Here is a 14315-nt window from a genome sequence, read left to right as displayed (position 1 = left end):
ATATGGTATCTCTTGAAATGGTTGAACATTAACCATTTCCTTTTGCACTGTATACAAATGCTAAAAGAAGTATTTTGTGCTTAGAAGGAAAATGAAACCAGATAAAAATATGGATCTACACAAAGTAATGAAGAACACGAGAAAGTGGAAATACATGGACACACACAATATGCTTGCTTGTTTTCTTATTTAAATCTTGTTGAGGTAATACACTTTAAATAAAAATAACAACAATGTAGTGTGGGGCTTATATAGAAGGAAAATATATGACAACAATAACACAAAGGCCAGGAAGGAAGAAATATCAAAAGTAAATAACCATGGCGGCCAGGGTGTAAAGACTGAAAAAACAGCCTGAGTGTTTAGTATAATTGCAGACCAGCTGAACTAACATTTAACGGTAACAACTTACCTCTGACCTTTTTGGTATGTGAGGGAGGAAAATCCTATTTATCTAAACAAAAAATCTATTTATTTGCCTTTGATTTTTCCATAATTTATAACCATGTTGTTGCTGTTAAGTGCCATCAAGTCAGTTTTGTCTCACAGCGACCCTGCATAGGATTTCTAAGGAGCGGCTGGTAAGTTTGAACTGCCAACCTTGTAGTTCAAACCAACCTTACAGTCCAGTGCATTAACCCTCAGCACTATACCAGGACTCCATTTATAACCATGGTGGTGGTGGTTATGTGCCATGGAGTGGGTTCTGACTCATAGCGACCCTGTATAGGGTTTCTGAACCACTGGTAGTTTAGAACTGCTGACCTTGAGATTAGCAGCCGGACTTGTAACCACTATACTACCAGAGCTCCTTATTTATAATCCTAAGTATATTTAACTGATATAATATCTATAGCACAGTCAACATCAGTAAAGGACCCCAATAAAATGGATTATCAATTGCCTTCAAGCTCTACAAATTCTTATGAGAATGCTGTGAGATGCAGACACTCACCCATGCTAGGTGTGGTTCCTCCCTCCACCAAACCAGAACATAACTCAATGCGACCAGCTCCTGTGGTAAAAACAGTGCTCAAAAATTAATTGTCCAAAATAAGTTCTTAATAAATAGCAACCTCTTTACATTTTTTCCAAATACAGAACAAAAGGTCTTAGAAATTATTTAAGAGGAGTTGAATTATAAAACCAGCCCAACTATATTCTGTGACCCACATTGTTACTGAGAGTAAAACTGAACTAGTCCCTTAAAACTTGCCTTTTCTTATGACCGGGAAGGTAGGCTTGCAGGATATACCCTTTGGTTGGCTGATGATGCATGGAGGGAATTGGAAACATGGCAATGAAACGATATACGATAGGATGAATGTAAAATAATGTTCTCCCATGTAAACTATCACATAATTCACAATAAAACATTTAAAATATAATGATGAAGTAGGCAACTCCAAAATACTTACCCTCAAATAACAGTGCAATTAAGCTGGAAAAAAAATTGCCTCTTCTTCAATAGAGAAGCAATTTAGAATAAAAGAGAACTCACTATATTGAACATAGTGGGTCTTTGACTCTTTGTTGGCAGAAAATATATTATCTGTTCCCAGGAAGTATTTATTATTCTAAATTTTCAGAAAAGGGTAAGTTACTTTAGTGTACCTTAACTCAAGATCATCGCCATAAGAAGAAAATGCTAAAAGTAAAAGAAGTACCAGTCTACTTTGGGTCCTGTCAAAAGGTTTTAGGAACCAACTTCCAGAAGCTCCTACTGGCTAAAGATGAGCTTTTTGAGCTCAATAAGAATAACTACAAAAGATTGTTGTTGTTGTTAAGTGCCATTGAGTCATTTCCAACTCATAGCGACCCAGTATAGGGTTTCCAAGGAGAGGCTGGTGAGTTTGAACCACCGACCTTGTGGTTCAAACTGGACTTGGGGTCGGTCCAGTGCTTATCCTACAGTGCCACACCAGGACTCATTGAAATATATCAAATATGGTATTTGCTTCAAAATAATCTGGGTTGAGAGGAGTAACAGTTAAGAACATAGATTAGGAGTCAGCAGACTGACCTGCAGGCCAGAGGCCCACTCACAGCTTGTTTACTTTAAGTCCTATAAGCTACAAATGCTTGTTCATTTTTTAAAAATAATAGCTTTCTTGAGATGTAATTCACATACCACACAATTCATTCTTTAAATTGCACAATTCAATTGTTTTTATTATATTCACAGAGTTGTGAATCAATACTACCACAATTGATTATGATTAATTGTGATAATTTTTATAGATAATTTACTTTCAAAAGATACCCTGAATCCTTTAGCAATTACTTCTCTGTTCCCTGTACCCCTCAAATGTAGGTAATTAGTATCTAGTTTGTCACCATAAATTTACCTATTCTGGTTAGTTCATATAAATGGACTACATAATATGTGGTATTCGAGCTCTGGTAGCATAGTGGTTACGAATCGGGCTGCAAGCCACAAGGTAAGCAGTTCGAAACTAGCAGCTGTTACATGGGAGAAAGATGAGGCTTTCTGCTCCCGTAAAGATTTACAGCCTCAGAAACCCTGTACTGGGTCGCTATGGGTCACAACTGACTCCACGGCACACAATCAAAACCAAATTCGGTAATGGACTTCTTTCACTTAGCATAATGGTTTCAAATTCATTATATTTGAATATTATTTTTCCACAACTTTTTGACGGTCCTTGTATATAGTATCTGGCTCTTTACAGAAAGCTTGTTGACCCTGATACAGTAAGGTCAAGATTGGCCACATGTTGAATTTGAATATACTCTATCTGCATTTTTATATATTTGAAAATGTTTATAATAAAAAGTTAAAAAAAAAAAAGTCCTGATACCGAGATGAAGGAAATCCCAATGCAAGCTCACAGTGCAAAAGAAACATTAAGATTAAACAAAGGATAATGTTTGGCACACACACTATGCTGAAAGTCCTGATGAACATGGCAACAAATCTTTTTACTGTTTTTCTTCTTAAGGCAGGTTTATTTCATAAAAGAAATATTTTCAAACAATACAAATGATACAATTAAAGAGAACAGTAACAAAGAGAAGAATACCGATTTCAGCAGTTATGGACCAAAACTGGGCAAATCGGTAACCAGGTTAAAGTGAAAATCAACTTTCCTTTCACACATAGTACTGTTTTTCTGAAATCTTTAAATAAATGGTTTCAAAAATCTTTGCTAAATTCAATAGAAAATGAAAATAGTGATTAAAATCACTATTTGAAGACACTTGGCTGAAAAGATCCACTAAGGGGCATATGTCTGTTAGGTGCTGCTGAGTCAGTTCCCACTCATCATAGAACCCTCATAGAACCCTCATATAACCCTCATAGAACCCTCATATAACACTCATAGAACCCTCATAGAACCCTCATAGAACCCCAAAATGAAACACAGCCTGGTCCTACACTATCCTCTAGAAGGCCCTACTTCCATCAGGTTTTCTGGTTGGTTGTTTTTGAAGGAGTAACTAGGAACCTCAGAGATCATAAGGGCTCCCAGGATCAGCTCATAGGATTCATTTTAAGACTTACAAGCATTGCCAACATTACTCATTCTCTAGTTTCTCTTACCTCCTCGTTCAGCATTCATAGCTGACTCCACAGAATCAACACACACTTCCATGAGAAATCCACTCTCGGCTCCTAAACCGCATGGAAAACAATGCAAATTCATAAAGGGACGATCCATCCAAAGCAATCTAACACATATCTTACATTCAGCTGATAAACCAAATGTCCAATAAAAAATAGGGAGGTAGATAAGCACACTAGAACCCAGGAATGCAAAAAAAATGCTATGTTAGTTATTAAACTGATCACTGTGAAATAGGTCCAAAGACATACAAAAGGACTTCAGAAAGTTTGTGGAAAATGGAATCAAAAGATAATGGAATTTTTACATGAACTTTTTGTTTCATATATGTAAGAGATAGAGAAAAATATACACTGCCAAATATTTCTAAAACACAAGCCTCCTCATCACATTCCAGCTCAGATTCCTTGAATGCTTCTCAATGCCTGCGAATATGTTTAAACTTCTTAATAAGGAATGTGTTTAAGAGCAGGGACTGAGTCCTACCACATATTTATTGTGTGATTGATCCTAGACAAATTCCCTAACCAACACTTCAGTTTTCTATTCAGTAGGGTAGGGTTTAGTACCTACCTCAGAGTAGTGAGAATTAAATGAAATAATTCATGTAAAGTACATGTTGATGTTGTTAAGTGTCATCGAGTCAATTCCGACTCATAGCGACCCTGAATAGGGTTACCACACCGGAACTCTTATAAAGCATATAGCACTCACTACATATTTTTATAATTAATAATAGCACAATATTTCTTCTATATGCTTCCATTGTCTACCCACCCAACTGCCACCTCTGCTTTGTTTATGCCATCTCCTCTACCCATAAAGTCTTTTCAGGTACATCGTTGAATGCTAAAATCTTTCTAGTCCACCATCTTGCTGCCTTTCTCGAATGCTAAAATCTTTCCAGGCTCACTTCAAATCACATTGCCATGATTTTCCCTTTCTCCCAAAGCACGAAATAATCTCTCCTTCTTTTGAATTCATGTAACTCTTCCTGAATTATGTTCCTCTTGAAAACACTAATTGTTCCTCTTTAATTCATGAATGACTGTCTACCTCTTATTATTTATGTACATAGGTGTCTGATCACTTCTTGTTAAGTGCCATCAAGTCAGTTCTGACTCATAGTGACCCTATATAGGGTTTCCAAGAAGTGGCTGGTGAGTTCGAACCACGAGCCTTATGGTTAGCAGTTCAGTGCTTATCCTACAGCACCATGTCAGGACTCCTACTTAACCTAAAGTTTTTTAAAAAGAGCCTTACATGAGAAACCTTTATTGTCACCCACGGTGAGCACAGTGTCTCATTATGAAGGCATATAACAGTCACTCAAATATTTACTAGAGGCTGAGTAATTACATATTCATATAAAGTGTCATGTTTTCATACTAAAAAGTGTGCTTGGTACAGTTTTATATTCTTTAGTAAGTTAAGCACATAATTATGTTTTAAAACTTAAGAACAGTGAATACACAATTGCATGCAATATACTTGAAAGGATGCGCACCACATACTAATAATGGTTACTACTAGGCGGTGGAATTCGTAATTTCTTTTACTTTCCTTTTTATAACTTCCTGTATTGCTTGAATTTTTCTACCCAATATTGTTTTTGTAATAAAAAGTCATTTTTAATTTGAAAAAAACAACAACAACAAAACTACCATCTGCTAGCATCAGCTTACCACTTTTCTCATTTAATTAAAAGAAGACAATCTGCCCCAAATTGTGAAAGAGTTAAGTGTCACTCTAAGCTCATAACCAACAGCATCCAGGAGCTTCCTGACCATCACACCAGCTGTCTGGTCAGCCTCGCTGGACCATTCACAGCACACAAAAAAGAACACTAGCCAGGAACGAGGTGGAGATGCACACAAAAGGCTACAACAGAAGGCAGAGTAAGCCAGTTGTCCTAAGAAAAGCCAAGTTATTTTATAGATCAAAGAAGGAAAAAACATTTGTTTGGAGCAGTAGTTCTCAATGTGTGGTAGTCCAATTAATTAGCTTTGCAGGGTCTCCAAACCACTTTCAGAGTCTGTGGGGTGGAAACTATTTTCATAACAATAAACCAAACCCAAACCATTGCTGGCCAGTTAATTCCAGCTCATGGTGACCAGTGTTTTACAGAGCAGAAATGCTCAATGGGGTTTTCTCGGTATAGAAGCAGATGGCCAGGAGCCAGGCCTTTTTTCTGTTGCTGCTTGGCTTCAAACAGTCGACCTTTAGATTAGCAGTTCAGGGCAAACCATTTGCCCCACTCAGGGACCTTTCACAATAATACTAAGACTTGATTTGCCTTTTTCACTCTTGTTCTCTGCAAGTGTTGAGTGACCTTTTCAGAGATTGAAAGCTTCGGAAACCCCATACAGGGCCGCTATAAGTAGAACGGACTCCGTGACATTTAACAGCAACATGACACGTCAGACTGAATGGACAAACAAATATGAGAGTCCAGCTATCTTCCCTTAAGCCAGAAATTAAAAAGATGTGCAAAAATATTGCCACTCTTCTCCATTTTGTTTTGGAAAAGCAAAACAAACACTTTTCATTAAATAACGGGGTTTTCTTTTTCAATGTTTACATGGCGTTGACAGTGGTTATTCTCTAACGAACTAACAATATTGTTTTAGATTCCTGAAATTTAATTTCTGATTCGATAGCTACAATCCACACAAATGAAAACTTTGAGGTCCTCAGTAAAATTTAGGAGGGTACAGTAATTCTTTTCTATACAGGGTCGCTATGAATCGGAACCGACTCGACGACACTTAACAACAACAACAAAGCAATTCTGAGACCAGTTTGTGAACCGCTAGTTTGGAGGAACCAAAAGTTCAGGGGGGAGGAGGAAGAATTTGTCAAATCCACGACCACCTGCCATCCTACTCCGGAGTTGGAGCGGCCAATCGGTAGCTGTGAGGCTTTGGGGTCGACCCCCAGACCCTGTGCTCAGCGCCTGACATTTAACTATCACCACGGGGCGACATCCTCCAGGGTCGCGCGACGGGGAAACATGAAGCCGAGAGAGGTAACCAGCGGAAACAGTACGCGGGGCGTCGGGATCCGACGTCAGGATCCAGAGCCGCGGGCCATTCACGTTTGCAGCTGGAATGGTAGCTGAGGAAACTTGCCAGGGAATCCACAGGTCCAGGACCCTCGCCGGCCCACCCCAGCGAGCCCAGGCAGCCGACCGTTCCCTCCCCGCCACCTTCCGCACCGGCCTTCCCCGTCGGTATCCGCGCCCGTTTCCGCTCGGAGGAACCCCTCTGCCTCTTCATGCTCGACGCGCTCCTCCCTCGCCTGTCTTTCGTTTGTTTCCACTCAGTCCTCGGTTCGGCGCGCGCGACCCAGGAAGCGCGTCCTCAACGGCTGCGCGCGATGCGGCGCAGCGCGTCCCCGATTTCCATGCCCCAGCAGGCCCCGCGAAGGAGTCCCCGCGCAGGCGCAGTCAATTGACCTGCAGCGAGCGAGCGGGCGGGCGCGAGTTTTGCGTGACCGGGAAGTGCTTCCACTTTTCGGTGGCAGAGAAAGGAGATCGTACAGCTTGGTGGCGGTGGCCTCCGCGCACTGCCTTCAGCATGCAACGGTTGCTCTGGCCGCCCTTGAAGGCCTTGACTGGACGTCCGTGTCTCCGGCTCCTGGTTCCTAGGACGGCGCCGAGAGCACAGGTACCTCCCGGCGCGGACTCTGGTGGCGGAAGCGGCAATGGAACTCCCGTCTCCTTATCTGCAGCTCCGCACAGTCTACAGAGATTTTCTGTGTCTAGAACCCTTGGTTCGGATCCGACCTTACCACTTGTTAGTTGTGTGATGTTGCCCAAGTTACTTTTCTGTGCCTCAATTTCCCCATCTATAAAATAGGAATCACATCTTTATGGTGAGATGATTAAATAATATAATTCACATCAGTACTAATGCTAATACACATTAGTACAAAGGACTCAGTAATTTTTACCTGAAACCTGATTTTTGCTAAAAATCACCGAGGTAGTCAGGGTGGGAACTAGAACCCCCCATTCTACAAGCAAGGAAATTGAGGCTTAATTGAACTGACTTCTGAAGTTACTCAGTTAATGAAAAGCAGAGGAGGAAATGGATGAAACATAGGACTGGGATACAGTCAAAAGAAGGTGTTTATTCATTCAGCTAATAATTAATAATTAATATGGCTTAGGAACTGGGAACAGAAATACGACAAGGTCCTAGGAGAAGATCACAGTTTATTCACGTACTAATTCATTTGTCAAGACTTTAAGCAGATCTTGATAGGTGAGGGCACTGGGCTATAAACACACATACAGAAAAAGCCAGACTGACCATACCCCGAGATAAAGTTTCTCTATATCACAGAGCTTACAGGTGCACCTGAGGGGGCTTCACAAAGTGTATTGAAAAATTCCACTATCTTTTAACTCCATTTTTCCACAAACTGTCTGATGCTTCCTTGGATTACAATGTGTTAAGGGCTGTGATGGGGTGCATCTGAGGGTATCCGATTCAGACTTGGAAGCAACTGGAAACACTTCCCAGAGGAGGTGGCATTTCAGCTGAGATCTGCAGTAGGAATTATCAGTCAAGGGACAAGGAGTGAAAGAAAGCCGGCAACCCGTAACCAGAGTTCAGAGTTAAAACTCGGGGGATGGATTGAAGTGAGGCAGGACCAGCGGGGAAACCAGCTGGGAGGTGGATGCAATCATCTGGATAAGAATGATGATTTACCAGAGAAATAGCGGGGAAATGTGGCCAAACAGGTGTGTCTATCCGTGGAGTGAGGCCTTTGCCTTTCTTCAGTTGTAATTTGTCTGTTTTGATCCTTAGCGTGGTTGCAGCTGTGGGATCAGGCGCTCTCTGAGGCCAGGGCAGTACAGCACCGTCTCTGAAGTTACTTTGCAATCTGGAAGGCATACGGTGGCCCTGCCCTCCAAGGCTGCTGAGCGAGTGGTGGGCCGATGGCTACTGATCTGCAGTGGAACAGTGGCTGGAGCAGTTATTCTTGGTGGAGTGACTAGGTGAGTAATCACTAGAACGTCAGCTGTTTGGTCATGCATAGAATTGCAGGATGCCTGAGCCAGAGAGGACCACATTTTACAGATGGAGAAACTGTTGCCCTAACAAGGAACATGTTTAATGGTTTGGCCAGCCATAAAGCAGTTTAAAGTTTGTCTTTATTTACATGTTTCTTTTTTTTTAATTGTTTGTTTAAATTAAATTAAGAGTAAGTTCTATATGTTACAATTAGTTTATGATATCTCTTTCAATCATAGGTTCTCTTGCTCCCTCTCCCTTACCCCTTTCCTGCACAGTCTCTCTCTGTCTGTCTCAGAGTTTTGTTGTTGTTGCAGAACTCCAAGTCATTTGTCTTACTGAGTGCCCCAAACTCTGTATTTTGCTGATTACAAACATGGTGGTGTTTAATGGGTCATATTTACTTCCATAGTCCTTGTTGATGGTAATTGCTTGATCAGATTTGAATTGGGGATGCAGTGGGGGCGTCCTTTACGGATGATGGTGTTTAGAACATTCATAATATCTGCTGTCTGTCAGAGCTGTCAGCAGCCATGGATGAGCATTGCCTAGAACAGTTACATCATTTTGTTGTTACTGAGTCGGCTTCCTCTCATGGTGACTCCATGTGCAGCAGGATGAAGTGGCCCAGCCCTGCACCGTCTTCATGGTCATTGGTGTGCTGAGTCCATTGTTGTAGCCATGGTGTAGTTTGAATGTCTTCCAACTTAGGAGGCTCGTCGCTCAGCCCTATAACAGACACTATTCTGTCGTGATTCATAGGGTTTCCACTGATGAATCTTTGGAAGTAGACCACCAGCTGTTTCTTCTTAGTCTGGAAGTGCCACTGAACCTGACCCTGAGTGACCCTGCTGGATTTAAAATACCAGTAGCATAGCTTCTAGCATCATAGCACAGTGACTGATGGATGGGGGGATTATCTCACTGGTATTGCAAATTGTAATGTAAATTTTATTAACTCTAAAGAAAATTTTCTCTGTATTAACTATCTGGTACAATTTATATAGGAAAGGCAAAATAAATATCTTGCTTCTTTTCTGTTATTTACTAATTTTCAAAATAATAAATTTGTTTCCTCCCATCTCGGCCCCTCTAAAGGTAATCAGTAAGGTGCTTGTGTTTCTGAGTATTATCTTTGGCCTTCAGTATGGAGACCAGATATGATTTCTTGGCCAGTGCCCCTCAAGCGCATTCACCGTCAGTGGACTTTTGCCTTTTGCTATGATGCTGACCCAGTTTCAGCAAAATGTCCAGAATAATATACACTAAGAAGAAAGGCCTGGTGATCTACTGAAAATCAGCCCATGAAAACCCTAGGATCATATTCTGTTGTACATGGGGTCATTAGGAATCGGGGCCAACTTGACGGCTGACAGTAATGAGTTTGAGTTCAGAGGTTGAAACAGATTTGATATGTTTTACAACTTTGCTGCAATGATGATGACGATTTGCCCAAATTGTTTCATTTTTAATCAGTGGGAACCTTTTGGCAGGACCCCAGTAACCTGTAGTAGCTTCCTTGCTTTCTGGTGTGATAAGTTGTTCCATACACATCTTATACATTTCCTGCCTCAGACCCAAAATCAGCCTTTTATTTTAGAAGCCCTAGCTCTTTTTCATAAAAATACCTTTGGTTTTACTGAAGCATGTGTTCCTCAAATTCTCCTCATAATCCCTGTGCCTTATTTCTTTGTTGTTGTTCTTAGTGCCATCGAGTGGGTTCGGACTCATAGTGACCATGTATAGGGTTTCTCAGGAGCACCTGAGGGGTTTGAACTGCTGACTTTGTGGTTCTCAGTCCAGTTCGGATCCTATTTACTTCTTTAGAATTTACCTTTTTATGTATTTTGTAGGCTCTGACAGATGTGAATTTTATTGTCTTAAATTCACTCAAGAAGCTAAACCTTTTTATATCTATAACAAATCTCTTTTCTTTGTGTAAAGGGTATTGGTTATGCATTTAGGAACCTTTCCTTTGGTCTAAAGGTTGTTTATGCCTGTCTAAGGAATGCTGTGAGAGAAACAAGTGGGGGAGTAGACAAAAGGATTGAATGAATAACAGGGTAAAGAAATTTGGATCGGATGACAGCTGTTTTTGACAAAATTCTCAGCAGTAAGAGGAGAGAAAAGAGTCAAAAGAGGAAACAATGAAATGATGTATTTACCTTTGGAGGGCTTAACTTCAGAACTACTTGCCATGACAGACACATACTCCAAAATTCTTTCCATCCGAAGGTTGACAGAGTCTGGCCTCTCGATGGTAGATTGGCATTTAATAAAGGAGATGAAGCCACCTGCAAGCCAAGAGGAATGGGAAGCAGAATTCCGAAAATACCAGCAGTTTCCAGAATTTAAAATGTGAGTATTGTATTAGAGAAAATGAAGTTAACACATCAGACTCGCTTGGTCTTTTGTAATTTAAATACTACAGAATGGTTAGATTCCTTTACTCCTTGACGTTTGGTTCCGTTCATTTTAGTGAGCTCCAAAGGTTACTGATGAGAAGCAGTACAACCCTACCAGATTGCATGATCAGGAGTATTCCTGCTGCGTACCCTAGGGAAATGAACATTTAAGTATATGTTTCTTCTTTCTTCTTTTTTGACTTCACTTTCCACCCAGCTTGAATCATGATATGACATTGGCAGAATTCAAGTTCATCTGGTACATGGAGTACTCACATCGAATGTGGGGGCGCCTTGTAGGCCTAGCATACATCCTGCCGGCTGCCTACTTTTGGAGAAAGGGCTGGCTCAGCCGTACCATGAAAGGACGTGTTCTTGCTCTCTGTGGCTTGGTCTGCTTCCAGGTAAGAATCATCCGTGGTTGGGAACACCCTTTAGAGTGTCGCAGGTGTCCTTATTTCTAAAGAACTAGTCTTTGATGCCATATAGCAGAATGGGGGAGAACATGGATTTTCATGTCACTGGCCTGACTTCAAGACCAGCTCTGTCTGTACGCAATGATTCCCTGGCCTATAAATGGGGGTAATAATAGTGCCGAGCCTTAAGGGAGTGTGGATATTAAATGAGGCAGTGTATAGTTTATAGAATCTAGTCAGCACCAGATATGAACATAAATATGTCTGTACATGTACCACTGGGATTAGATTATCTTTCTAATCTTGCTGCTCTCGTGTCCTCTCTTCTTTCAACTTGCCTGCTGTATGGGGAGATGGGCCCCTATGCTAGAATGGCTACAGAAACAGACAGGAACACTCGGAAAAAAGAATGACTTGGTGGGTGTAATACAGGAGCTTAGAACACAGAGGTAGTTAAGACATGTTGTTGTTAAGTGCCATCAAGTCAGTTTCAGTTCATAGTGACCCTGTCTAGGGTTTCCGAGGAGTGGCTGGTGAGCTTGAACCGCCAACCTTGAGGTTCAAACCCACGTTGTAGTCCAGCTCGTTAACCCACAGCACCACACCAGTACTCCAAAGTTAAGACATACTGAGGTATACATGATGATTAAAATCACATAGACTTCAACATTAGGTAAAACTGAGGGTCAGGAACAGAAATCAGAGAGAAGACACAAGTATTTGGGTCAAGGTGTAGAGATCCTAGAGCAAGGTTGCAGAGTATTAAACATCAAAGAAACAATTTGATCATCAGGAAGCTAAATGGTAAATTTAACTCAGAAAAAATATGAACCAATTAAGAAGAAAGGATTAAAAAAGATTGGAGAGGAACACAGACAGGTTTGCATGGGCTAAATGGGACAGAGGTAAATGGTGATGCATGCTCAACCTTGGAACAACAGGGCTCTGTGATACAGGGATCGAGGCATAGTCTGAAGAGGGGAAATAATACTAAAATGCTTGACTGTCTTATGAATGTTGGTTTCCCTTGCGTACTAGTGTAAAATAGACAACTTGAGTGGGATAGAAAGGAATGTTGGGACATAATTACAGAAAGCTTGTAAGCCCATCTTCAGCCAGTAACTGATTGGAATACATAAAAGGGGTTCTAGAACTTGCCCAGTGAAATAGCCTTCTTGCAGTCTTTGCAGTGTATAGGACCTTAGGTGAAATCCTGAGCCCCACCCAGAACCTTCTGAAGTGGGATATTCCCACTAGAAAGGACAAGTGGAACAGCTAGAGCAACAGAAGATACATCTTCAAAAAAAGATCAGGAAAAACCCCAAACAAAAATGGCAGTATGATTGGCTACTACAAGAACAAGCAAGTTGTTGGCCAGGATCCCATCAAGGTAAGTAATCAGGTCCATTCAGGACAAACTACCCTCCCAGACTAAAACTCAAAGGGAACACATGAGTAGGCATATAAACTTGGTGCTGGTGACCTTGTTGGTCTACTGGTGAGTAGAAGATGGGGAAAGGCGCAATGAAGAAATGGACTGAGTTCAACCACGGTCCATAGACTCCCGTTGACCTGGAGATAGAAGAGAAGGGCTGATTGGTCCAAAGTGTGGTGAGACCTAGGGACACCTGAGCCAATGGACAAGGACATAGCCACAGAGGGCTAGAGCTGAGAGTGACGCATCCAGCTGATATGAAGTGAAAGGAGGTACACAAGAACACCCAGAGTTGGAGATAGTACCCATTTGTCCTAGCCTCGATGGCTTGATAATCAGAACTTGAGGAAGATTAAGAAAACAATTTTTGATAAACGGAAACAAGTGTACAGTGCTACAATTGGTGAACTTGACCTATACTTATGTATGTAGTAGCTCAGAATACCAACTGACAGGGAAGGAGGCTTCACATCAAGTATCAATCCTATCCCCTCTGCATACAGGGTAGGTAGCGACGGGCAACTAAGACATTGGCTACCAAAAATGAGTGGGCGATAAAGGTACAAAGTGACTGGCTTACAAGTTTTCAAGAAGGAGTTTAGTTTAAGAATGTGCCGGGGAAGATAGAGTCCCCACTGAATAGTTTTCATCTTGTCTAGATGGATTTGGGGAAAAGAGTTGGGGATAAGATACTTATGATTCAATAGTGATTAATTGTTATCATGACTTAATTGTGACTGTTACAACTGTAAAGGTAGAAGTTTTGTAACAAAAACAGGGGAGTAGTTAATCTTACAGTCCAGAAACAGAGGATCCTAGAACCATCAAGGGAGAAGAGCACAAGCGAAATGCGGGACCCTATCCAGAGAAGCAGTAACATCAGAGATGGAAGCAGACATGAGGACATGGAGATAGGGAGCAGCTGAAGACTCTTAGACTAGTGGAAAGAGAGGGACTGAGTGCTGGTGGCCAAAAGGCAGGCTTGCAGAATGTGCCCCTTGGTTGTTTAAATTATATATTCCTGAGTGTTTTTGTATACAACCCCCCCCCCCCCCCAAAAAAAAAAATACAACACAGAGGGAATGGAAGCAAGTACTGTTGAATGATGATGCATGGAGGAGATTGTAATCATTGCAATGAAACGATGATGTAAAGCCGATGTTCTCCCATGTAAACTACCACTCAGTTCACACACAAAAAAACTACCATGAGATGGAAAAAAAAAAAAAAGATTGGAGAAAGACTCATTAATAACTTTGCAATATGCAGATGATACAACCTTGGTTGCTGAAAACGAAAAATACTTAAAATACTTACTGATGGAGATCAAAACCAACAGCATTCAGTATGGGTTGCACCTCAGTGTAAAGAATACAAAAATTCTCACCACTAGATCAATAAATAATATCAAGATAAATGGGAAAAAGATTATAGTTGTTGAAGACTTC

At 41.1% G+C, this 14315-nt stretch overlaps 2 protein-coding genes across 2 annotated transcripts in view; one reads left to right on the top strand and one right to left on the bottom strand.

Annotated features, from left to right (window-relative positions):
- The window catches only part of CUTC (cutC copper transporter), a 23420-nt gene extending 16555 nt beyond the window's left edge, over positions 1 to 6865 (bottom strand). Inside the window, exons 1-3 of the mRNA XM_006831241.1 lie at positions 6805 to 6865; positions 3566 to 3637; positions 956 to 1015 (exon numbers count right to left, since the gene is read on the bottom strand). Of these exons, the coding sequence (XP_006831304.1) occupies positions 956 to 1015; positions 3566 to 3637; positions 6805 to 6865 (193 nt within the window). The remainder of the gene's footprint in view (positions 1 to 955; positions 1016 to 3565; positions 3638 to 6804) is intronic.
- Positions 6866 to 7158: 293 nt separating this feature from the next.
- The window catches only part of LOC102815001 (cytochrome c oxidase assembly protein COX15 homolog), a 14593-nt gene continuing 7436 nt past the window's right edge, over positions 7159 to 14315 (top strand). Inside the window, exons 1-4 of the mRNA XM_006831240.1 lie at positions 7159 to 7255; positions 8405 to 8595; positions 10847 to 10969; positions 11234 to 11420. Coding sequence (XP_006831303.1) covers positions 7166 to 7255; positions 8405 to 8595; positions 10847 to 10969; positions 11234 to 11420 — 591 coding nt within the window. The 5' untranslated portion in view covers positions 7159 to 7165. The remainder of the gene's footprint in view (positions 7256 to 8404; positions 8596 to 10846; positions 10970 to 11233; positions 11421 to 14315) is intronic.

Source organism: Chrysochloris asiatica, unplaced genomic scaffold, assembly GCF_000296735.1.
Source record: "Chrysochloris asiatica unplaced genomic scaffold, ChrAsi1.0 scaffold00003, whole genome shotgun sequence".
Lineage (NCBI taxonomy): Eukaryota > Metazoa > Chordata > Mammalia > Afrosoricida > Chrysochloridae > Chrysochloris > Chrysochloris asiatica.
This window is presented reverse-complemented; position numbering and strand designations above follow the sequence as displayed.